Source organism: Corapipo altera, unplaced genomic scaffold (genome assembly GCF_003945725.1).
Source record: "Corapipo altera isolate COAL_440 unplaced genomic scaffold, ASM394572v1 64, whole genome shotgun sequence".
NCBI lineage: Eukaryota > Metazoa > Chordata > Aves > Passeriformes > Pipridae > Corapipo > Corapipo altera.
The window spans coordinates 10,400,954-10,425,332 of NW_020884893.1; the positions used below are offsets into that span (position 1 = coordinate 10,400,954).

The following is a 24,379-nucleotide window of genomic DNA, read 5'->3' on the forward strand; positions in this document are numbered from 1 at the left end:
CTACTTACCACTGCCCGGCCCCCGCCCCGCCCGCGGCCCTCGCCGCCGCCTGGGCGCGCTCCTCGCCACGGCCGCCGCCGCCGCCTCCCGGCGGCGAACGGCGCTGCCCGCGGGAGGAGGGAGGCCCCGGCGCCCCGCCGGGGACTACTTTCCCCGCGGAGGGCTCTCGGCGGTGCTGCGTCTGTGCGTCATGGCGTCAGGAAGCGGCGCCCGGGCCCTGAGCGTCGGCGTCGCGCCGGGTTGCGCTGGTCACGTGACGGGGAGGCGGAAGTGGCGGGGCCGGGGCTCGGTCCGCCCGCTCCGCTCCCGCCCGGCTCGGGTCCCCGGCAGGGGCTCTGCGGTACCGGCCGGCCCCGCCACAGCCTGCATCCCGGGCGGGCCGTGCAGCCCTGCCGCTCCGGTTCCCGTCCCGTAGCCCGCGGTGGGCTCGAGACTGGCGCGCCTCATGGGCGGGCGCCGCCCATCCCCGGGGCGACCCTGGCCGGGGACCTCACCGTGTTCAGCCTCGGCGGCCCTCCGCTGGGCTCTCGCTCACCTCATTCCTCTCCCCGCGGCGGTTCCCCCCTGCCTAGGTGGCAAAGGACACCCCGTTGCTCTGCCGTCTGCCCGTATTGGGGGGGCACATGCTCTAGGCTGCCCTGGGGCACCTCCTGATGCCGCAGCATTCCCGCAGGGATGTGCTCAGAGCTGAGCGCGGTGCTGTGCCAGATCCTCCAGCTGAGCTCAGCTGTGCATGGCCTGGATGAAGCCCTGCTCTGTGCTGATGTTTTTACCGAATGCTGGTGTTTAATGTTTCTCATGTTGCAGTGCTCTACTGAGAATGGCTCTATCCCGATTTTTTTTTTCTGGAGGAAAGGCAACTGTTTTGTGCCTAAGCTCTGCTGGGCTGAGCCTGACTGCTGAGCTGAGCCTGGCTGCTAGGCCTGAGCCTGGCTGCTGGGCCTGAGCCTGGCTGCTGAGCTGAGCCTGCCTGCTGGGCCTGAGCCTGGCTGCTGGGTCCCCATGGAAAGGACACAGGCTGTCTGGAGCCGCCTGGATGGAGCCAGCCTGCAGCACAGGTCGGGATGGGCAGTGCCACCTTGTCGCTGGCCAGGACGGCCGGTGCTGAGGTGGTGCCAGCTGCAGGAGGACAGACGGTGTCTCATCTGGCGCAGTCTGTGAGCGCACACGTCGCCTGCCAGAAATCCGAGCCGGGGGGTGTGGGGCTGGATCAGCCCTCTAGATCAGCACTGGATCAGCACTGGGTCAGTGCTCTGCAGCGTTTGGCCGTGGTGCTCTGCTCCTGGGTGGCACAGGCAGTGCCCCTGGGTCGAGCCCCCCCAAGGCCGGGGCTCCTCTGTGGGTGTTCTGCGGGTCCCTCGTGTTCTGCCCCAGAGGCACCGTGTGTCCGGCAGAGGAGCTGCTCCGCCAGCTGCCGTGCAAGCACCTCCCGGCTCTTTTTCAAGCTAATTAAATGCATCCTTGAAAGGTTTATGCCCTCATCCATCACCGCAGACAGCAGCGGTGAGCACTGTCCCCGGGCTGGCCGTGTGAGTGCTGCTGCTGCTGCAGCGCTGCTCCCGCTGCCTTGGGGCCGAGTCCCCGCGTGCTGCTGCCGTCACCAACACGCCAGAAGCCTGAGAGACAGCTGAGGGGTTGGTTTGTTTTTTTTTTCTCCATTACTGCTCTTTAAAGCAGCTCTGTGGGAGAAGCGGAGCTGGGGAGGACTCACACTGGCAGAGCTCGGCAGTGCCTGTGACCAACCATGGCCTGGCTCTGTCTGGGCTGGGGGTGTCCCTTTTGCTCCCTGTCAGAGGAAGCTTTCTCTGTCTGTCGGGGAGGGGGAGTGGTGTTGGAGGAACCTCTGGCAAAAACTGCCTCCCAGGTAGAGGGAACGGGATGGATTTGTGTCAGACCAGCTGATTTCCCTCTTTCTGCCTTCAGTCAGCTGCTGTGTGAGACAAGTGAAGGATTTTCCCAATGGGTTGTGGCTCCAGGGCAAAGCAGCCTGAGCTCCTGGGGCCTCAGGGGTTCATACAGGCCCTCACAGTGCTGGCTTGGCCCATGAAAAGCTGCATCAAGCTTCCCTGTTGCCCTTCAGAGGTGCCCCATGTCCTCTGTCTCGGAGCATTGTCCCAGCAGAGCTTTGCTGTGATGGGTAACCTGCTATTTTTAAAAACGCCGTGTGCCCCTGAGCCGGGTGAGCGGGGGATTTCCAGGGCAGGCAGAGCGCAGCTCGGCTTTGGAGGCACAGCTCCTCACTGATAATGCTCTGCTGTTGCAGCTCCGAGCCTGAAACCACTTCAGAGCCAAAGAAAACACAAAAGAGATCTCAGCAAGAGGCTTAAGAGAATCCAAAAACACGCGTTGGATGTGCATCCAAATACCTTAGTGGGGGGAGCAGCAGGTTAAAGGGCCTTTTGGGAATGGGCTGAGGAGACAACACAGTGCTTGTGCCTGGAGGACAAAGTGCTCAGGCTCGGGTGGGGTATGTTATGAAGCTGGTTTTAGTGAGCTGGGAGATGGGCTGCACTGACAGGCAGTCCCAGGCCCTGGGGAGGTGTCACAGCTCACAGCTCCGTTCTCTCCAGCCTGGATGTGGCACTGGGGAGGAGATACAGCCAGGCAACCTGCCACTCAGGCAGAGTGAGAGCATGCCAATGGGTGACCCTGGTTGGGGTCCCGTTCTCGCCCTGCTCCAGGCTGCCCCTCCCCAGCACAGTTTGCTGACCCACCACAGCTCTTCCGTGAGCTCGTGGCCTCGGTCACCACCCCAGAATAGGAGTTTGTGCTGAGCACGGTGCCCGGGGCAGAGCCTCAGCCTCTCCCCCCACCCCTGCAACCCGAACCCCCGACTTCCACCGCCGGTGATTTTGTCATCCCTGCTTGTTTGTTCCTTCTTGTTTCCTTTTTTTCTTTTCCAAGAAAACATTGCTGCGATGTTTATGTAGCTGCAGGGCACGAATCCACATCAAGGCTTGTATTTATATCCCACCTGGGAAGGGCGGTTGCATCAGCACATTTTGTAAAACGTTGAGCAAAGCAGCCCTTGCTGCAGGAAATGGTTTTTCTTCACACCAGATTGCCTCACCGCTCTGTGCCTTCCCAGCAGTGCTGGATCATGGAGAAGGCTCCTGGGGTTCTCCTGGGGGATCTCTCCATGCTGGGGTTGCAGTGAGCTGGGATAGCTTCCCACCAGGCACCTCTCTGGCCCCTCTGCCCTGCACCAGGGCTTGCTGGGCCACTGGTACTTACACAAGGAGCAGCATCCCTCTGGTGCTGTCTGTTCCTGTTGGGATCCCCACTTCCCAGAGCCCTGGAGTGGGTGGGAGTGCCATAGGATAACGCCTGTGTTCCATGGCCACCAAGGCTGTGGCTGAAGCCATGGCCTCAGCCATAATGCCACCCTTGGGCTCGAGCAGGGCACTTCTGGGAGAGGCAGGAGCCACTCCCAGGAGCTCCTGAGAGGCTGGAAGAGCCCATGGAAGCCTGTGGTGAGGCCCCTTACATCCTCACACGGTCCTCTCGGCACGAGGCAGCTTGCTGGCCCTGGCTCTGCCTGCCAGCCTAGAAGGTGCTGCTGGTGGCTGTGCCCTGGGCACAGAGTGACTCTCCCTGTGTGTCCTGTCTGTCCCACAGCCTCCTGCACCCCTGCCCACTGCCAGAGCGATGCCTGTGCCAAGCCATGCGCTTCCTCTCCCGTGTGTCTTGTCTTGCTCCCGTGTCGGAGCCATGGCTGCCATTCCCGCAAGGCTTTGGGACCATCAGCAGCCTTTCCAGGATGCGTTTGGAGCCGCTGAATGCAAACAGCTGACTCCCCCGTGCCTGCCAGAACTGCTGCTCCTGCTGCTGGATGTTTTTTTTCCCCTTCTGGAGGGAACCTGTGGCTTCCTTCCCAGACCCTGAGACCTCGGAGCCACGGTCCAAGGCCACTGGCTTCCACCCTCTCCCGTGCTGCTGATTCATCACTGCTGGTTAGTTAAAAAATGGTAATCAGCAAATTACTGAAATATAAGTAAAATAAACAAGGTGGGCAGAGAACTGTGTGTGTTGCAGGGCCCCAGAGGCCTCGGGTATGTGCTGTGCCGGGCTCTTCCCATTCCCTGTGCTCACCCCCTGTGCCAGCCTTTGCCCAGATAAGCTCCTCTGAGCGGGGGGTCAGTACCCAGCACTGCCTTGGGGCTCCCAGGCTTTGCCAGCCCTGCAGTCCTGCCCATGACTGGTCCTGGGAGGCTGCTCTGTTCAGTCTCCCTCCCTCCTGCCCCATGGGAGGAGGTCACTAAACCCCAGGGCTGAGCAGACAAGCTCTGGGGTCACTGCCCACTCTGAGCAGCTCCCAGCCAGGTGCTCTTCAGCCTTTCTTCCACCCTGGCAGCACAGCAGCTCTCTCCATCCTGGTGTTCCTGCAGCCCAGGGGCTGCCTTCCTCCCCTTCCACAATGCCTGGTTTTGAAAGGTTATGTGGCCATGGCAGCTCCCGGAGGGCATCCAGGCCGTGTGTGCCATTCCCGGGCTGCCTGGGCTTTGTCCATATGCCTGTGTTGACAACTGAGCCGCTCTGAGTTAATTTGGCAGCAAGCTATAGAACAGTTGTCAAATGTTTTACTGAAACCCGAGCGTGTTGCATCCACCGCCCTTCCTTCTGCTTCGCGCAGTTTACAATTAAATACCACCAGTTTTGCCCATATTCCACCTTCCACAAACCCCCGCTCCTTATTCTCAAGCCTCTCTGTTGCTGGCAGCCGTGGGTTCATGTCGCCGCATTGTCCCCTCGCGCACAGGCACGGGCAGGCAGGTTCCCCGTCATTGTCACAATCGCTGCTCTTCCTGTTTTAGCAGGCAGCTGCTGTGCCTGTGTCACCGTTGTCAGGCACAAAGCGCTGCCCACCCGTGCTGTGCTGTGCCACTGATGGCCCGACACAGCAGCTGTGCCCTCCGGAGCTGGCGGCCACCCAGCCCCGTCCTACCCCGCTCATCTCCCAGCTCCTGCCTCATCCCCATGAGGTGCCTCCACGGGGCTGGTCCTGCAGGTCACCCCAGAGTGGATGCTGAGGGGGTGACAGTCGTGGGGGTGCCCATGAGCCCCCCCTTCCCAAAGGCACTGTGAATGACCTGGACCCTGTGCCCCTCTCACCTGCCTGAACACCCTGTGCTCCTGCTCCCGGCAGGTGGGAAAGTTTGGTAGAGCAAAGGTTGGTCAAAGGTGGAGGGAGAAGCTGAGGCGGGAGGAGGGTCAACAGATGGGTCGGAGTTTGCAGCAAAGCAAGTCCTGAAGCACAAGAGCCCTGCAGCACTTGGCTGTGACACTGTGCTGGCCACTGGCCCTGGTGCCCAGTAAACGGAGCTCTGGGTGGGACCCCAACAGATCTGGGGAGGGGTTCCCAGGGTGTGCAGCGGCTGGGGAGGGCACGGAAGGCGATGTCCCAGCCCAGCGCAGGGAGGTGACTGTGCCACCCACCTGTGTGCCTGGAGCAGGTGTGGCAGCTAGGGGATCTGTCATGTGTGTTTTGCAGCTGGGAGGGGTGGTGATATGGCAGAGCTGGTTTCAGTGCCTGCAGGGAGGGGTGAGCCGCCCGGTGACACCGGCCACGTCATCCTCACCCAGACAGGAGGCTGTGGGAGCAGCAGCACGGGGGCTGGGGGCAGCGGGGCAGCCCCGGGCAAACAGGGATGAAAGGCTTGCAAGAAACTGGTGCTGAGGGGTGGGGAGTTCCCCAGGTGAGGCAAGGGACAGGCAGGGACAGGCGAGGAGCTGAGCAGGTGCATCCACAGAGCTTGGGGTAGGAAGGGAAGGGGTGCAAGGCCGGGCACCGGTGGTGCTGGAGCGCTGCAGGGCTGTGGCATGTGGAGTGGTTTGCCAGGAAGGGTCCTGGGCCCAGCTGGAGGCTGCAGTCCCAGCCCACGCGGGGCCTGGCGCCGGGGCAGCTCATACGGGAAGTGTGTGCAGGAATGTTGTTTCTGTCTGGAGCCCTTGAGCAGGAGTGATGGGGCTCCAAGCCTCTGACGCAGAGCTGCTCCCTGTGCCCTGCCCTGCTCCTGTGCCAAGCATCCCCATGCCTGGGTCACCATGCACACCACAGGCCAGGTCAGCCAGTGCCGGGGTGTCGGCTCCACTCCTTGGCCATGGAATGCTGCAGAGCCCATGGCACAGGAGCAGAGATGGGCTCAGGGCAGGGGGGCTGGCAGCTGCTTGGCTTGGCTAGTAACACACACTGGTGCCCTGCCTGCCGGCTGGGGAGTCTGGCTGTGGCACTGGCTCTCCCTGTGGCATCTGCCAAGTCCAAGTGCTCCCTTCTCTCTGCACAGGTTGTGTTCCCTCTGTGACCGGCGCTTGATCTTCCTGACCCGGTGCTGTCTCACCCGCACAAGATGCTGACTCTCTCTCCCACCCCACTTCCCCTTGCCACTGCGCTCCTGCCTGGCCCCTCGTGCTGGTAGAGTGCCCAATGCCATCCACACACCTGGGCCTGTCCTCCCCTCCTGTGCCCCCCTGAGCCCCGCCCAGGGTGCCCAGCTCCTCAATTCTCACCCCCAGCTCCTCAGTTCTCCAACACCTTTGTCACCCTGGTGCACCCCGTGGCTGCGGCTGTTCGACCTCTTCCCTGTCCATCTGGTGCCATGTTCCCTCCCTGCCTGACCCTGCTCCTGCACAAGAGGAATAAAGCTGGGGAGGGTCCATGCTCTGGCTCCATACAGTATCCCCAGTTGTCACTGCTGGCCCAACCAGCACTTCTCAGTAGGAGACCTGAAGCCACACAGAGATGTCACTGTGTCCTGTCAGATCTGGGCAGGGATCCAGGCAGGCAAACAGCCTCCTCTGGGGTCCCAGACCAGTTTTCCCACAGAGGGTCTTCACGAGGGTGGCCGTGAGTAAGGGCGTGGGAAGGGGCTGCGGTGGCTGTTCCTTCCCCTTTTGGGAGAAGCGGTGGTGACAGGCAGCCTCGTGGCTCGGGCAGTGTCTGGGAGGGAGGATGTCTGTGTGGTTTTTTCCATCTCACTTGTCTTTTTGGAGATCCTGGGAGTAAACAGGGCCACAGGCAGCCCAGGCTGGGCACAGCTCCTGGGGTCCCTGCCAGCCACAGCCCTCCCCTGCCCCTGGTCACCTCTGCCCTCCTCTCCCTCCATCGGCAGCATCACTCCACATGTGCCCATGCAAAGGGACCTGTGCCTTGCCCCAGCTCCCAAGTCGAGCTGGCCCAGGCAGCCTCTCATGGGGTTCATGTCAGCAGTGCCAAGCCCATCCCACAGAGTTCCCTGCCTGGTATGGAGGGTGCCAGACACGGGGGTTTCCCTGCTGCTCTTGCCCTGCTCCCTGCCGAGCCTCCAGAGAGTCACCAGAAAATCCCCCGGGATGATGCCAGGAGGAAGCTGGTGAGCGGGACCGTGAGTCAGTGGGAGCGGCCAGGCCAAGGGCAGAGCTGTGGTCAGCAACCCCCCACCGGGGCTCCCACTGCCCCAGGGCTGGCCAGGATGGGGTGCACGGTGTGTGGAGCACTGGCTCTTGGTTTCTCCTGCCATTGCTTGCTCCAAGCCCCCACTGTCCTCCCAGCCCCCTTCCTGCCAGTGCTGCTCTGAGCTGCTGGGCCATGGCTCTGCCCGTGGGATGCCCCAGGCAGCACAGCACCATGGTGTGTCGTGGGGGTGCCATGGCAGTGTGCCCATGCTGTGGGAGCTGTGGCTCCTGCATGTGGTGGAAATGAGGGATGGGAATAGCATGAGAAAGGCCCAGGGATCTTCCACAGCGACGGAGAGGACAGAACCGGATCTGACCCTCTGGCTGCATCCGGGAGCTGGCATCAAATGTCAGCTTTCCTGAGCTGCCCCGGGGGTTCTTTAGCACCCAGCTCCATCAACAGTTCTGTGCTGTGGGCTGAGATCCTGGCAGCCTGGAGAACGGGGGATGTGGAGCAGTGCCTGCTCCCCACATGCCCCAGGATCCATCAGCTGCAGCAGGTTATTGGAGCTCCCTCCTTGCCTCGGCTGATGGCCAGGCAGAGAGCACAGGGAGCCACTGCCTCCTGCCTGGCAAAGAGCTGGGCCATGCACAGGGGCAAGGGGGGCAGGCAGGAGGGGGCAATGGGATGACCTGGCTGTGGGGTCCCTGGGATGTCCCCCGCTGTGAAGCATGCTTGGCTGGTTGTATTTCTCACACCGGGCACAGGATGGTGGCTGCTTGTGGAGCAACATCCTGCGCCAGGGAACAGGGGCTGCTCTTGCAGGACTGTGGTGGGGAGTGAGGCAACCCCCTGATTTCTCACTGTTGCTTCCTCCCAGCAGGGCTCACACTGCTGGGAGCTCCCTGTGCTGTGGCCCTGAGCTACATCCTGCCAGAACCGGGCACGTGGCAGGTGATACTGCCCCAGGGATGTTCCCTCCCTCGGGCGTTGGGGTTCCTCTGCAAGGGCACAGGGAGTGTGGCCCCCTCCTCTCACCATCCCCAGCTGTGCTGGGCACCAACATAACCTGCTTGTCCTCTGGCTGGGCCAGGAACTGCTGGTTCGGCTCAGCCAGAGCTGGGGTGATAGGGGGAGTGGGTGGCTGCTGGGATACAGTCTGGGTTTGTTGGGAGCCAGGAGAACAGGCATCAACAGGAATGGGGGGAACAAGAAGATGCTCCTGACAAAGCCAGTCAAGGAGCCCGTGGGGCCCTGTGAGCCCGGGTTAGTGAGAGCTGGGGCAGGGGATCCAGCCTGGGAGCTGTGTCTCAGGCAGCATTGCTGGGCTGCAGCAGCCCTCCCTCCCCCCCGCTGACGCTGCGCCTTGCTCTCTGCCATCTGTTTTCCCCTTGCTCCTCATCCCTGTTTGCTTTCCCCTTCACCGCTCCTGTTCCCACAAGCGTCGGCACTTTGGGAGAAGCAGGAAAACACCATCCCATGGCAAGGTCTGTGCTGTGCGGGGTGGGAATCTGAGTCAGCAGCACCCTGCGGAGCAGCACAGGGAGGATAGGGCACCCCCATGTCCCATGGCACCAGGTGGAGTGTCCCCATGCCCAGAGCTGCTCCCGGGCAGGCACTGCCCCTGGTCCCCTGAGGATCTGCCAGCTGGCTGATGACATGTGGACTTAGAGATACCATAGAGCGAGGAGCCACCGGGATCTCCAGTGCTGGAAACACTCTGACCCACTGGGATGATACAGCTGTGGTGGGGACATGGGGGTGGATGCAGTGTCCTGGTAGGGCTCCAAGCTTCCAGCTCTTGGGTAGGTGAGTTGCAGGCACTGGGGCTCAGGCAGGGGTTCTGCTGTTGGTTCTGCCCCCATGCCCACTCAGGCCCCCATGGGTCTGCCTTTGGCACCATCAGCCCTTGGCCAGCCAAGCTCAGTATGATGACACAGCTGCAGGGTCCTGAGCACCTGGCCAGCCCCCAGTGACCCCCTCCTGTCCCCACAGCCACCACAGTCTTGGGGCCAGCAGAGCAGTGCCCTGTGCAGGGCAGCCCCAGCGTGGCTCTGCTGAGCTGCACCATGGCCCAGCCACCCTCTCACGATCCTGTCCTTGTGTGGCTGCAGGATGCAGTGTGTTTAGTAAACAAGGTGATGAAACAGTTAAGGCAGCGATCGGAGGAGCCTGAGTCTGTGTTTCGTCACCGTGGGAAGGGAGTGAATCGGCGCTGAGGGGTCTGAGGGTGACTCACTGCCCTCCTGGCCCATAAATAGGAGCGGGGAGCCCGGCAGCACCTAGAGCAGACAGCGGGGACCAGCACAGCCAGAGCCCTCCTGCCACCAACACACCATGGCACTCCTCCTCCTGGCCCCGCTTGCTGTGGGGCTGCTGGCTGTCTCCTGCTGTGCAGCCCCTCTCCAGGGCAAGCCACAGGCAGTTGTCACCTTCCCGGGGGATCTGGTCAGCACCCTGCCGGATCTGCAGCTGGCGGAGGTGAGGGGAGCGTGGCCCCGTGGTCCCCTCCCAGCACCCAGGATCTCAAGGGGCTCCCGGGGTGGCAGCGAGGGGATGCAGACAGAGCCTGAGAGCTGTCTCTCTCCTTGAGCCCTGGGAGGTGCCCAGGCTGGGATGGGTGCCTGAGGGTGCCGGAGCTCGCTCACCCTTGGGCCACCTTTGCTCCCCAGCGCTACCTGCTGCAGTTTGGCTACACCACGGAGGCGGAGGCAAAGACCGGCAGCAGGCACGTGTCCCTGGGCAAGGCACTGCGCAAGATGCAGAAGCAGCTGGGCCTGGAGGAGACGGGGGAGCTGGATGCTGCCACGCTGGAGGCCATGCGAGCTCCCCGCTGTGGTGTCCCTGATGTGGGAACCTTTCTCACCTTTGAGGGGGACCTCAAGTGGGACCACATGGACCTGACGTACCGGTGAGTCTGCCCTGGAGATGAACCCTTCTGCCTGCAGGGCGATGGTCCCAGGGGGATGGAGACAGCCTGAGGAACCAGGTGGGCAGCAGCCTCTGTTCAACCCTTGTCTGGGCTTGGTGCTGCTGGCACAGCTGGGTCTTGGTGCTGCCGGGGCCACGCTGGTACAGCAGCAGCATCTGCTTCCTGATGCCTGGGAGAGCATCTGAGCCCTACACCGAGGGTGGTGGTGGCTGCTTTGCCCAGCCATGCCAATGCTGCTGTCTCCTCCCGGGGTGGGGGCACATCCCTGCGCAGAGCAGGGCCATTCCTGCATGAGAAGGGGACCTGGCAGCACTGATCCACTGCATCCCTGGCAGGGTGATTAACTACTCCCCTGACCTGGACCGTGCTGTGATCGACGACGCCTTCAGGCGGGCGTTCCAAGTGTGGAGCGATGTGACCCCCCTCACCTTCACCCAGATATACAGTGGCGAGGCAGACATCATGATCATGTTTGGCACCCAAGGTGATGTTCTGTGGGCAGGCAGGGAGCGAGAAGGGGGCTGGTGATACATCCTTCCTGTGGGATCCTTGTCCCACATCTCTTTGCAGAGGGTCCCTCTGCCCCCACATGTGCCAGAAGGGCTCGGCGGTCTGTGTGCACACCGGAGGCATGAGGGCTCCTCTGGAAGGGCCAGCTCTGAGGGTGCTTTTCCCTGCAGAGCACGGGGACGGATACCCCTTTGATGGCAAGGACGGGCTCCTGGCCCATGCTTTTCCCCCGGGCCGGGGCATCCAGGGTGATGCCCACTTTGATGATGATGAATTCTGGACGCTGGGAAATGGCTTAGGTAAGGGCAGGGTGTGGCGGATCAGGGGGTCTGATGGCACCAGCCCCAGGCCTGGCATTGAGCTGCCCCTCTCTGAGCAGTGGTGAAGACCCGTCATGGGAATGCCAACGGTGCCGAATGCCACTTCCCCTTCATCTTCGAGGGCCAGTCCTACTCCCAGTGCACCACGGAGGGGCGCAAGGATGGGCTGCCCTGGTGTGCCACCACTGCCAACTATGACCGGGACAAGAAATACGGCTTCTGCCCCAGCGAGCGTGAGTAGCAGTTTGGCCACAGCCCCTGCCCAGCCCCGCAGTGCCCGGGGCCCTCCTCACTCCCCCTTGCCCCACAGTCCTCTACACAAACGACGGCAACAGTGATGGGGCCCCCTGTGTCTTCCCCTTCATCTTTGACGGCACCTCCTACGATACCTGCACCACGGACGGGCGCTCCGACGGATACCGCTGGTGTGCCACCACCGCCAACTTCGACCAGGACAAGAAATACGGTTTCTGCCCCAACCGAGGTGCCAGCGGGGTGGGACAGGGGGGCATGCAGGGTGGGCACATGAGGGATCTCAGGGCTGTCAGTGTGGCTGGGGCCAGCCCCACTGACACTGCACTGCAGACACGGCGGTGATCGGCGGCAACTCCCAAGGGGACCCGTGTGTCTTCCCCTTCACCTTCCTGGGGCAGTCCTACAGCGCCTGCACCAGCCAGGGCCGGCAGGATGGCAAGCTCTGGTGTGCCACCACCAGCAACTATGACACCGACAAGAAGTGGGGCTTCTGCCCTGACAGAGGTACTGTCCCCCAGGCCTGTGCTCCTCTTTGTGCCCCCCAGATCCACGTTGTGCCACCGCACTCCCTGTGGGGCCCGTGGTCTCTGGATGGCACATCCTGTCCCATTGTGCCCTGTTGGGCGCTGAGGCTGATGCTTTCCCCCAGGTTACAGCATCTTCCTGGTGGCTGCCCATGAGTTTGGGCACTCACTGGGGCTGGACCACTCCAGTGTGCGCGAGGCCCTGATGTACCCCATGTACAGTTACATCCAGGACTTCCACCTGCACCCTGATGATGTCCAGGGCATCCAGTACCTCTATGGTGAGCAGCTGCACCACAGCTGGGCACATCGTGGGGTCCACCGCACGAGGCTGGCCCCAGCCTCACAGCCTGCCCTGTATTTGCCCAGGTCGTGGCTCTGGCCCTAAGCCCACTGCACCTACCCCCACTGAGGAGCCCCAGCCTCTGCCCACGCAGGAGCCCCAGCCAGTGCCCACAGAGGAGCCCCAGCCCCTGCCCACGGAGGCTGGCAGCACCTCCACCACTGAGGAGGAGGAGGAGGAGACACCGGAGCCCACAGCTGTGCCCATTCCTGTGGATCCCAGCCGGGATGCCTGCATGGAGAGGAACTTTGACGCTATCACGGAGATCAACGGGGAGCTGTATTTCTTCAAGGATGGGTGAGCAGCAGCACCTGGCACCTCCTTCCCTGGCCAGTGCTGGGGTGATGAAGGGATGTGGGGGAGCAGGGGGCTGTGCTGGGGGTGTGAGGGGACACTGGGCTGTGCCAGACTGGGGTGATCAGGATGGCTAACCGTCCCCACTAGGAAATACTGGACCCACTCACCCTTCTGGAAATCGGGCATCCAGGGGGCCTTCTCTGTTGCTGACACCTGGCCTGGCCTCCCGGCCACCATCGATGCCGTTTTCCAGGATTTGCTCACCAAGAGAGTCTTCTTTTTTGCTGGTGAGCTCTACCCCTGCCGCTCTTGGCCCCGGTGCCACTGGCAGCTGGGGTGCCCCCAGGGCCAGCTGACACCTCCACTTATCTCCCACCACAGGTCGGCAGTTCTGGGTGTTTTCTGGGAAGACTATGCTGGGCCCCCGAGGGATCGAGAAGCTGGGTATAGGGAAGGAAGCCATCCGCATCTCGGGGGCCCTGCAGCGGGGCCGTGGTAAAGTGCTGCTCTTCAGTGGGGAGAACTACTGGAGGTGAGCAGGACCAGAGAGCAGCAGTGCCTGCCCGTGCCCCTGGCAAGGGGCTGGGAGGGGGGTTCCCAGCAGCCTTGAGCACAGCTCTGCTTTCCCACAGGCTGGATGTGAAGGTCCAGAGGGTGGATAAGGGCTACCCCCGTGCCATCGATGACGTTTTCACCGGTGTCCCCCTTGATTCACACAACGTGTTCCTCTACCAAGGTGAGTGGAACCTGGTGGGTGGGTGCCATGTGGACACCCCCGGGCTGCCTGAAGCCTCCTGTGGGCAGGGATTGCATTGCCCTGGTCCTGGACTCAGGGTGCTTGGGTGTGTGGGGAATGGCCTTGGGGTAGGGCACGCTGTCAGCTCCAGAGGGTCCTTGCAGTGGGGCTGGCAGGAAACCCAGCAAGGTGCAGGGTACCAGGTGCCTCTGCTGCTCGGGCAGCCACTGGGATGGGTCCCCGCATGGCCAACCCCCCTCTGACCCTCCATTCCCTCTGCCCCCTCCTTGCCCAGACAAGTACCACTTTTGCCGGGGCGACTTCTACTGGAGGATGACACCGCGCTACCAGGTGGACCGGGTGGGCTACGTCAAGTATGACATCCTGCAGTGTCCCCAGCACTGAAGGCCCGACCAGCTGCTGGCTCAGCCGGCGCTGCTCCCTGCCCACCACTCCCAACCCGCGGGCTCCCATTTCACAGGCTGACCCCTGGGAGCCTCCTGGCTGTGGCCAGCCCCAGCTGAGGAGGGGGCTTCACCATGTCCCTGGCAGGAAAGGACAGGGGGTCCTGGGGTCACCTCTTGGGAGCTGCCCAGTTCAGGGAGCCCCAGACAGGGAGCAGGACTCTTGCCACAGCTGGCATTGTCACCCCTGCCAGCGCTGGCTCCACAGCACAGAGGCGTTTGCCTGGTGCAAACCGCACATGGATTTGAGACAAATTTGTCTTTTTCCTGAGCCAGCGATGCCAGATCGGGCTGAGCCCCACTGGGAGCTGGCGCCTGGGTTCGCACTGGGGCGGGACATGGGGGTCTGACCACTCCTGCCCACTGCCCACTCCACCAACCACCTGCTCTGCCAACCACCCACCCATTTGTAATAAAGACAATTCTTTGGACACAGCCTCGAGTGCTCCATCAGCGGCTGCAGCCACGGGGCAGAGAACCCCTTCCTGCCGGGGGCATCACCCTCCCCTGGGCTGGGGTGTGCCAGCACCTGTGGGGAAGGGGGCACTGGGTGGGGGTTGCCACCAAATCCCCCTGTGCTAAGGACTGTGGATCCCTCAGGGACACTAGGTCCCACCGGGGAGGATATCCACTGGTCCCAGCATCACCCGCCATCAGCCCTATGCCAGGCGCGGCCCCCTCTCAGGCCCCCCAGGCTGTGGCTCCGCGTATCCCGCCCCCCGCTGCCCTCCCCTGCGCTCCGGCGATGAGGAGCGGGCGGTCGCCACCGGCTGGGACACGGCGTGTGACTGGACTACCCACTGTAGCTAGGACCCCACTGCGGGCTGACCCCGTAGAAGCCCCCCGGCCCCGGCTTGTGTCTGCGCGGCCGCAGAGCCTGGCGGCGGGGCCAGAGCCGGGGCTGTGCCCGGGGGTGCCCGGGTCCGCGGCAGGGTGGGGCGGCCGCAGCCCCAGGGCCGTAATTAGTTGTAATTAGTGGCCGAGTCTCCGGGCAGGGCGGGGGCAGAGCGCGGTCTCGTCCTTTCCCGCCCCGTTGGGGCACGGTCCCAAGCACCCCCAGTTCGGCGGCGGCTCCGACCGGGCGCGGCGGAGCGGAGCGGTCCCGTCCCGTCGAGTCGGGCCGGCCGGGCAGGACCGAGCCGAACAAAACGGGGCTGGGCCGACCCGCTCGGACTGGAGCCAGCCCTGCGGCCGCGGGGGCGGCGCGGCGGGCGGTGCCGCGGGCACTAGGACCCCGGTCAGCGCCCGGCGGGGCCGCGCTCGGCGGCCGCCTCGGCCGGAGACACTTGTGGCGGCGGCGGGGCCATGAGCGGGCGCTTCACCGTCACCGGCGGCGGGGGTGAGCGCCGGGGGCAAGGGGGGCTCGGGAGGGCTCCGGGGGTAGGGCAGGGGCCGCGGGGAGGGTCCGTGGGGAGGGTCTGCGAGGCAGGGCAGGGTCCGTGGGGAGGGTCCGCGGGGAGGGTCGGCGGGGAGGGTCCGTGGGAAGGACCGGGCCGTCGGGGCACCGTGGGGGGTTGCGGAGTGACGGTCGGTCTGTCAGGCCCCTCGGAGGTGGTTCGGACCCCCCGGAACAGGGATGGCGCGGAGCTCTGGGACATGGGAGATGGGGGGTGCAGAGTGGGGAGTGAGTTTTGGCTGCCCGGGCAGGACCCCTCATCCCGCCATATTTCCCGGGATCACCCCTGTTCCCCAGGGAGCTCCCCTGCTCTGTCCCTGTCCCAGGGGCTGTCGGAGCGAGAAGGCCCTGCTCCTGTGGGACTGGCAGCGGGATGAAGCAGGGTTACAGCTGGGGGTTGGCTGTGGGTAAAGGCCACACTGCTCCCCGGGGAGCCACGGTGGAGGGTGGCTGTGGCCAGGCCAGGGCGAGGGTGAGGGGAGGGCAGGCTGTGGCCAGCCCATGGTGGCCACCGGGCTGCCGTGGACGCAGGCACTGGTGCTGGCAGCCATCGCCTCGCAGTGCTCAGGGGACGTGGCGGTGGGGCTGTGCTGTCACCAGAGCTGTATCGATCCCAGAAAACCGGCCGACGGCAGCACCGTGCTGCTGGAGCTGTGACCTTGCACCCTCGGCGAAGGGCGCGGGTGGGAGGCGCGAGCAGCCGGATGGGCGCCACGGCCCCCGGGCTGGGCTGTGCCCCCGGTGGTGGGCTCTGGCCCACGGGGCCCCTGTCTGGGATCCCACCATGGTGGGCAATGTAGGGCTGGACCCACTGTCAAGGAGGTACAGGGCCACTTGTCACCCTGTGGCATCTGGGCCTGGCCCGTGGGCTGTGTTGAGTCAGAGTGGACAGTGATGAGCTGGGGCTGTGGCTGAATTCTGTGGCCCTCCAGGAAACTGGCTTGGCAGACAGTCTGCTGGTGTGGGGCTACAAGGAGCTGGGGTGGGCACAGCAAGCAGCCACAGTGGGAGCGAGGGACACATCCTCCTGTCTGAGCTGTGACCTTGTGCCCTCCCAGAGGACAGCCAGTGGCTGGCCCTGCTAGGGGTGCCCGGGACCCACCCTACCTCGTGGGGTGGTCATGGCCATGGCAGGGTGGGTGCTGAGGGTTTGGGCAGTGTGCAGGGAGTCTCCAGGCTGCCATGGGTCATGCCCTGTGTTGCTCCACGGTGCTGGGACCGTGGATACCACCTCCTGGGGGATGGGTGGGAGGGGATATGTGGGGCTGGCAGCTGCGGGGCTGACGGGGGCTGCAGGCAGCAGCGGTGCCGGGAGAGACTGGCCTCCGGTGCTTCGTGGCCCCATCCCAGTGTCATGTGTGGGGCTGTCGGCAGCTCAGAGTGATGGAAATCCCAGGGACCTCAGGGTGCTCCGGGCGCGGGGGGGGCCTGCAGCCAGCCGTGCTCCCTCTGCCGGGATGGTGATGGAACCCTCGGGGCAGCCTGTGGACCCCCAACCCGTCCGTGGGCTGGTACCGTGCTCAGGGTCCCTTGCGAGGCTCGGGGCCGCCCCCCCGGGCCAACCCTGCCCGGGAGAGGCCCCACGCTGGTGCTGCTGGGGAGAAATCTCATCCCCGTGCGGACCGCGGGCAGGGGCGGCCGCGGGAAGGGACCGCCCGGTGCCGGCAGGGCGCGGGCAGGGTACGGGCAGCGCCCCGCCACGGGGGCCCCGGGGCCAGGCGCAGGTCACTGTTGCTGTACGGCCGGGACCGCGGCTGGGCCCAGGTGGTCGGGTCGGGTAGGGGCGGGACAGGACGGGGCGGCGCGGGGTCTGTGCGGGGTCTGTGCGGGGTCTGTGCGGGGTCTGTGCGGGGTCTGTGCGGGCGGGGGCGGACGGCGCTGCGCGGGGTCCCGGCGCCGCCAGGGGGCGATACCGGGACGGGACGGCTCCGGTAGGGGGTGTGTCCCACCAGACCCCGCCCCCGCCCGGCCCCGCCCCGCCCCGCCCGCGGGACCCGCCGGTGCCGCCGCCCCGGAGGGACCCGGTCCTGCCGCGGGGGCGGGGCGAGCCGCGCCCCCGCGGGACGGGGGTTCGGTGGGTTTCCTCCGGGACCCAACGCGTGTCCCCCACCCGCCCGGGGCGGTGGGGCTGCTCCCCCCGTGGCTCCTGCGCTGGCCGTGGGGCAGCCGCCCTGGCCCGGCGGGGCACCGGGGCATCGCCAGCGCGAAGCCTCTCCGCGTCCCAAGCACCCGGGCTCGGCGGCAGTAGCCATGGCAACCAACCGGTTAAGGAGCCTCTCTCGTTGCCATGGAAACCGGTCCTGGTGTCATCCCTGCCGTGACTCCTGGTGCTGGAGGGGGGGGTGTTCAACTGGGGGCTGTGGGGCCATGGGGTCGTGGGCCGTGGGCGATGGACAGGGTTTTGTGGGGCAGCCTTGTGAGGCTGACTCTGGGCAGGAGGTGAGCTCCTGGGGGGGCTTGGGTAGAGCAGGGACCCCACCAGCCCTGGCTGCACCCCTATGCAGGGCCACTGCCAAGAGGGACCAGGGTACAGAGGATGGGGCAGGGCCCCCACTCGAGGCACAGGACACAGAGAGGTGCATGTGAGGGATGGCGACTGCTAAGGAGCCTCCCATGGCCCCCCATCTCCCTCAGCTCCTGGCTTCCCCAGTCAGCCACTGAGGTCAGGTTTGTGGCAGATCGAGTGCCTTTGGGGTGTCATTAGAAGCACCAGGGGGCTGTGCCATGGAGAAGCCGATGATATGGGAGGGTGGTATGCTGTTGGGGGGGGCTGGAGCAGCTGAAGCCTCATCTGCTGCTTGCAGCACCTTCTCAAGGCCTCTCTGTGCCACTGAACCCACCACAAGTGGTTCAGTGGAGTGCCAGGGTGGGGGTCCTTGCACAGGCCGTGGTGCTGGGTGAGGGGTGCCATGATGGACACAGGACACTCCAGAGCCTCATCAGCTGATACCACACCCAACCCTTCTGGCAGTGGCTGTGCAGCTGCTCCTTGGCCATCACTGGGCCCTCTGGCCCTTGCTTGGCAGCGGCTGCCTGGCATCCCCAGTGTGCTGCGGCCAGCATGAGGCTGCCTGGGGGCTCCTCAACTGCGTCGCTGGGAGCAGGGCCTGGCAGGAGAAGGCTGCTTCCACTGCTGATCCCTGTGCCAGGCTGCCTGTCCGCCCGCTGCCACGGCCCTGCTGCCGGCAAGACATCTGGGCAAGGGCAGCTGGGGACGCTGCGCCAGCTGTGGGTGGTGCTGGGCTCCTATGACGCAGGATCTCACAGCTCCTGCCTTGCCCCATGGCCTCCTGCCTGCTCTGTCCCACTGCCGCCCTTCTGCTCTTGGTCTCAAGCAGCTACACTGATTCCCGTGGCTCCTCTCCCAGCCCCACAGGACACTGTCCCCCTTCATGTCCTGTCCCACTCATGGAGCTGGTGGCAAGTCCCAGCTGGTGCCCACGTTGCCTATGGGCTCTGTTTTCACCCTAGTGCTGCTGGCAGGGCCCAGACCTGTTTGGATGGGGATGAACAAAACCCCTCCACCCTGCTGAGGTGCTGCAGGACACGTTGCCCCTGGACTCATGGGGCTGTCAGAACAAAGCGATGTGGGTCACATTGTGATGCAAACCCTCTGCCATGACCCTTGGCTGGGTGTCAGCATCACTGCCCTCCTGCCCTGCTGCACCTACAGGCTCCCCCCACCTCTGTGTGCTCTTGGGGTCTCTCCTGCCACAGCCATTCTTTCCTCCAGGCCCTCTGCCTGTCCTCACACTCTTGAGCCCCTGGTGTCCCATCCTGGCAGGATGCAGGTGGGCAGGCTGCCGACTGTGCCCGGGGATCACAGCAGGTGGTGCAGCCGTGCTGACCGGCATCTCCACAGCGCGGCTGCCCCATTTTCCGGGTGGCTCACTGCCAGCTGCCCGCTCCCTGCCCTCAGGAGGTTTCCCAGCACCTCCAGCACGTGTCTCCCTCCTGGGAGGTTTGACCGCTGCCTGTGACAGGACAGGGTAGGGCTGTGTGGCCGCTGACCGGGATGCTGACCCTGGGAATGCCTGTGGGAATGGTTCCCCCCACCCAAACTCTATGTGGCTGGGTCTGGGACATTCTCAGGAGGCTCTGCAGGGGTACAGGACACTTTGCAGGGATGTTCCTTGGCTTGGCAGAGGAGTCATGCCTCTCTCCATCGTCATTCCCGGGCAGCCTCTTGCAGTTAAGTGGGGCACTGATGCTCTGCCTGGCTTGGTGCCAGGCTCCTGCCTGCTACTCAGGCTCAGGGGCCACTTGCAGCTGATCCCCCCCTCCATGGCCAGGGAAAAACGTCTGTCTTCCTCCTTCCCCATGCACGTATGCTGCCTGCAGTGGGGCTGCAGGCAATGCAAGGGCATGGGTGGTGCCCAAACCGTGCCAAACCTCCCCACTCCCAGCACACTGAACCACGTACCCAGCCCTGGGCATTTGGGCCGGGGTTAGGTCAGTGCTCTGCTGGGGGATCAAGCCCCCTCGGTCTGCTCTGCCCCAGAGACACCTTCAGTTTGTCCCCTCATGCTGGTGGCACCCTGCGCATGGGCTAAACCAATGCAGTCTTGACAGCGTAGCCCCCTGTGCTGCCGTCAAATCCCAACCCCTGAAATGGAGCCATAATCCAGGGATTAGGGGATTAGTGGTCTTTCACGTGCTCCCTCCCCCCCATCTGTTTTAGTAGGAAAATCCCTCTTGTGCCGAGCCCACGCGCTGTGGCCTCCTGCAAAAAACCACCCTCCGTCGCTTGGCACTCACCATGGCTGGACCCCAGCCCACTGCCCCTCTGCCCAGCCACAGCCTCCACGTGGGAGAAGGCTCTACTAACCCCCCAGACCCACCTGCAAGTGTGGCTCTGCCTTCTGCATCCTTCCTGCAGCCCTTGCCTCCCAGTCCCATCCCTTGGGAGTGGGCCAGCCCCTTCCTTGCTCCAGTGCTGGCTCCTACTCAGGGCCAAGGGATGCAGAGGTGAGGGGCTGGTGCTGCTGTGGCTGATCGGGGCAGCTCCATGCAGTAGCTGCCATGCAGGTTCCTGGGTGGGGGGTGCCCACCCTGAGCTGCCCACCCTCCCTGCTGCCATCCTGTGCCACTTGTCATGGAGCTGGGGCTGTGCCACTGCAGCTCTCCAGGGATGCCCAGGCTGGGGGTCCTGGCTGCAACCTTAGGGCAGGGATCAGATCATCCTGCTGAGCTGGGGCAAGGGGTCCGAGCCTCCCTCCCACCTACGAGGTCAGGCCGGGGAACCTCTGCGCTGCAGAGCAGCTGGCCCCGCACCAGGAGAAAGTAAACAATTAATTACAGCCGTCAAGAAGTAACGGAGGCCAGCGGGCTGTCATGATCTCAGACCGCGCCGGAGGAGACGCCGGGAGCTGCAGCCAGCTCCGGCTCGGGGATCCTCCCGGATTAAATGCATGAGAGAACAGAGAGCTGCAAGCAGCCCTGCAAGGTCCCTCAGCAGCCCCACAAGGTCCTTCAGCAGCCCCAACCAGTGGGTGGCCTGTGCCCCTGGTCCTGCGGGGGATGGTTGCAAGGGCTGGGGGCTCCACAAGCAGCACAGGACCTGGGGGGTTCGGTGCCATCTTGGCCCTTCTTCAGGGCCAGCCTTGGACCTATGAGTCTGAGGAGGCTGTTCTGGGTGTGACCCTGGGGCCCTGGGCACCAGGGGAGGTCAGACCAAGCCTGTTCCCCTCTATGGGCAGCGTTCCCCATGCTGCAGGGTCTATTGCCTCTGCCGTCCCCCCGGCTCTGCTGTGGGGTGGTTTGACCATCCCTCCCCCTCTCCAGGTGCCCTGAATGGTCCTGCTGCTGGGACAAGGGGCTTTGCTCCCGGCCGGGGCCCTGCTGCCTGCAGAGGGGTCCCCTACCTGACTGGTGCTGCCCACCCGGGAACTGTCCCCACCCGGGACCCGCGGGTCGCCGGAGCCGCCCGAGGAGGGGCTGCTCTGACCCCGGGCTCCAGGCGCCTTCAGAGATGCGTCGGTCCCGCAGACGCAGGTTCTGTCCCACTGCACACCCTGAGTGTGTGCCCGATCCCGGGACTGCGCCGGGGTCCGGTGCGGGAGCTGGTGTGGGATGCAGGGGCTGGCGGCGGGGTGCGGGCCCGGTGCGAAGGCCGGTGCGGAGTGTGGGCATTGGTGCGGGTTGCGGGGGCTGGAGGCGGGGTTCGGAGCTGGGGCGGGTGCGGGGTCGGTGCGGTTGCGGGGTCGTCCCGTCCCGTCCCGCCCTCGCCAGCCGGGCCCGCAGCGCTGCCCTAGTTCCCCCCCACGCCTGGCGCAGCCGGGAGGCGGCCCCGCTCCGCTCACCCGTCTCCGCGCCCCCCCCGCCGCCGCCCCCCCTCCCTCCCCGCCGCGGCGGGGGCAATGCCTCCCGCATACGTGATGAAGCGGGCGGCCGGGCTGGGCTCCGCCGGCAGCAGCCGTGAGCCGTGAGCCCGGGCGCCTCCGCACTGCAGCCCCCTCCCACCGGCGCGGGGGGCGGCGCGGGGACGCGGCTGCTGCGGAGCGAGCGCTCCAGCTCCGGCGGCAGCGAGCGGCCGCGGCACCGGCGCCATGCTGAACAACCTGACCGACTGCGAGGACGGCGACGGCGGCGCAAGCCAAGGTGAGGCACCGGCACCGGCACCGGCGAGCGGGACAGCGGGGCAGCCCCGGGGCGGCCGCTCCCGCCGGGCCGAGGGCCGGGGCTCGGCGCCGGCGGGGGGCAGAAGCAGCGCAGAGCCGGGTCCGGGGGGCTGGGGCTGCCCCGCCGCGGGGCGGGCGGGCGGCACAGGCACCGACACCGGCCGCGACGGCAGCTCGCGGCCCCGCGGGGCTGCGGCGGGCGGTGCGGGGATGCTCCCGCTCCAGGCGCCTCCGCGCAGCCCCGGCCGCACTCCCGCCGCTGCGGCAGCCTCGGGAAGCGGTGGCGCGGCCGAGCCGTGCGGGGCTCGCCGGGGAGCCTCCTCCCGGGCGGGGGCAGCTTGCTGAGCTCCGAGCGATCCCGCCGGGCCGGTCCCGCCGCCTCCTGGACAGCCCCTACTGGCCGCCGCACCGGTCCGGTTCCTACCTGCCCGGGACCCTCGCAGCGATCCCCGCGCCCCACTGCCGCCCCCCACCCCTGCCTCCCGCATCTCCGCTGCAGCCCCCCCAGCCCTCCCTTCTACCACCCCCCATATCCGGCTGCCGCCCCCCCAGCCCTCCCTATCGCCTCTCTCACCCCCGCTGCCGCCCCCCCATTTTTCCCTGCTGCCGCACCCCCATCTCCGGCAGCCGCCTCCCCATCCCGGGCAGCCAGCCCCCTCTCCCTTCACCGCTCCCGCCTCCCCGTCCCTGTCGCCCCCCCACGCACCCGCCGCCCCCCGGGGCGGCCGCCGCTGTCCGCGGTGCTGAAGTGGCCGCCCGGGCCCTGAGCCGGGGCCGGCAGGAGCCGCTCGATCCGGGGACGAGCCCAGCCGAGCCGAACCGAGCCCGGTCATGCTGACCCGAGCCCTGTCGTGCGGAGCTGGTCCGGTCCAGCTCGTGCCGTGCCGCACCGTGCCCCGTCCCGCTGCAACCCTGGCGCAGCCCCGGCTCAGGGCCACTGCCCACCGCGGGCGAGGGGCCACTCGGCCCTCCAGCAGCCCCGTCACTGCTGTCGCTTCGGCCTGAACCCCCTGGGCATCCGGCATCGCCGAGCTGTGTGAGTGTCCCTGCTGTCCCCGGGGCCACGTCCAGCCCCAAGTAGCCAGGTAGCTCAGGCCCTGGTCTTGCGTGTGTTCCTGTTGGGTACAGGGATAGGCTGGAGCCAGGGGGATGCAGTGTGTGCCCAGAAGGACTTGCACTGCCTCTCTGACCCTCACAGACCCCACCAAGTCCCCCTCCCAGGTCCCCTCTTGGGGACCGCCAAAGCCCCAGCTGGGAGGACAGGGTTGGCTCTGGCAGTGGCTGTGGGGGTCCCAGCTGCCCACAGTGGGGCTCTGGGCACAGCCATAGCCATGCTCTGCATGTTCCTCTGCTCTGCCCACCCCAGCCTGTTTATTTGCTTGTTTATTTGCGGCTCCACTCAAGGTCAGGGCTGGCAGGAACCTTCTGGGGGCACCTTGCCGGACTGGGGTTGCCGCACTGGCCCCCAGCCGTGCCCTTCCCTGAGCTCTTGCCCTCCCCTTGCCCTCTGCAGCACCAGGGTTTCTCCTCCACTCACCGTTTTCCATTGTGGCAGTGCCGGCGGCGTGGCAGCAGGCAGTTCTGCTCTCCCGGGGTCTGGCAGGAGGGCTGGACTCAGTGCCACTACAGATGGACCAGGCAGACTGTCCCTGGAGCTGAGCCTGGCGAGATGGTGCCCTATGGGATGGCAGTTGAAGGGCTGGAGGAAGCAGGAGTGTGGAGGGATTGGGAGAGCAGGGATTGTCTGTAAGAAGGGGCTCAGCAGAGCCCCCCACACCCATGACGAGGGCAGTTGCTGTGCGGAGTTGAGTTGTCCCCCCCCCCGTGCCAAGGGTCACGCTGAACTCCCAGCACAAGGTCTGTTTGCAGGGACAATGGACACAACCTGGGGGGTGGCAGAGCTGTTGCATGCCAGTGGGCCCCCTCCACATGTCCACTGCTGGATGTCCAGCAACTTGCTGAGACCAGCACAGCCGCTGAAGCTCTGGGTGCCACTTAAGCCATTTTTATCAGAAAGGCCAGCAATGTCCCTGCTCAGGTCCTGCTCGGGACAGCCTGTGCGAGCCACATGACAAGGGCTGGAAGGGCTCCAGCCCCAGCAGCCCAACAATGGCCAGACTGGTGCAGACCCTCTGGGGAGGTGGTGGGAGTGGGGAGCAGGAGCCTGCAGTGTCCAGGCTGGCAGCTCGCTCTGCTCTGGTTGGGGTGTGGGGATGTCAGCTGCAGCCCCACCTCAGGTTGCCATGCTGGTGCCCAGCCCAGGGGCACCGGGATGTCCGAGGAGGGCAGACCCAGGGCCAGGAGCTTTGCTGGAACTTGTGTCCACGGCCGTTTCCAAGGGAGGACTTGGGCTGTTGGAGAATCTGGGAAGCTGTTTAAATGCAGCCAGCCAAAGCGCCTGTGCTGGAAATCCTGCGCTGCAGGGCCGGCTGATCAAAGGGAGGATAATCCCAGGTTTAGGAAGGAAGAGGATAGGTCTGAAGTAGCAGTTGGTCCAATTTGGGTCAGGCAGTGAAGGAATCCAGCCCAAAAGGCCACTCAGTGTGCTTCCTGGCTGGAGGAGCAAAGTGCAGCCCTAGGGCAGAGGGAGCATCCCACCCTCACACTGCA

General features: G+C 65.3%; 2 protein-coding genes across 4 annotated transcripts in view; both read left to right on the forward strand.

The window, feature by feature from the left end:
• The first annotated feature begins 9,450 nt into the window (after positions 1-9,450).
• Positions 9,451-14,186, forward strand: MMP9 (matrix metallopeptidase 9). The gene is made up of 13 exons (XM_027646351.1): positions 9,451-9,853; positions 10,045-10,283; positions 10,640-10,788; positions 10,985-11,113; positions 11,194-11,367; positions 11,445-11,618; positions 11,720-11,893; positions 12,039-12,194; positions 12,283-12,553; positions 12,701-12,840; positions 12,935-13,085; positions 13,186-13,289; positions 13,585-14,186. The coding sequence occupies exons 1-13, from the start codon at positions 9,710-9,712 to the stop codon at positions 13,692-13,694; spliced, it is 2,115 nt and encodes a 704-aa protein (XP_027502152.1). The 5' UTR covers positions 9,451-9,709; the 3' UTR covers positions 13,695-14,186.
• Positions 14,187-14,990: 804 nt separating this feature from the next.
• The window catches only part of SLC12A5 (solute carrier family 12 member 5), a 31,918-nt gene continuing 22,529 nt past the window's right edge, over positions 14,991-24,379 (forward strand). Inside the window, exon 1 of one of the 3 annotated variants that reach the window (XM_027646053.1) lies at positions 14,991-15,092. In XM_027646053.1, the coding sequence (XP_027501854.1) occupies positions 15,059-15,092 (34 nt within the window). In that variant the 5' untranslated portion in view covers positions 14,991-15,058. Of the gene's footprint in view, positions 15,093-21,533; positions 21,750-24,379 lie in introns of those variants that run through there. The other 2 variants (XM_027646051.1, XM_027646052.1) reach the window with 2 other exon arrangements.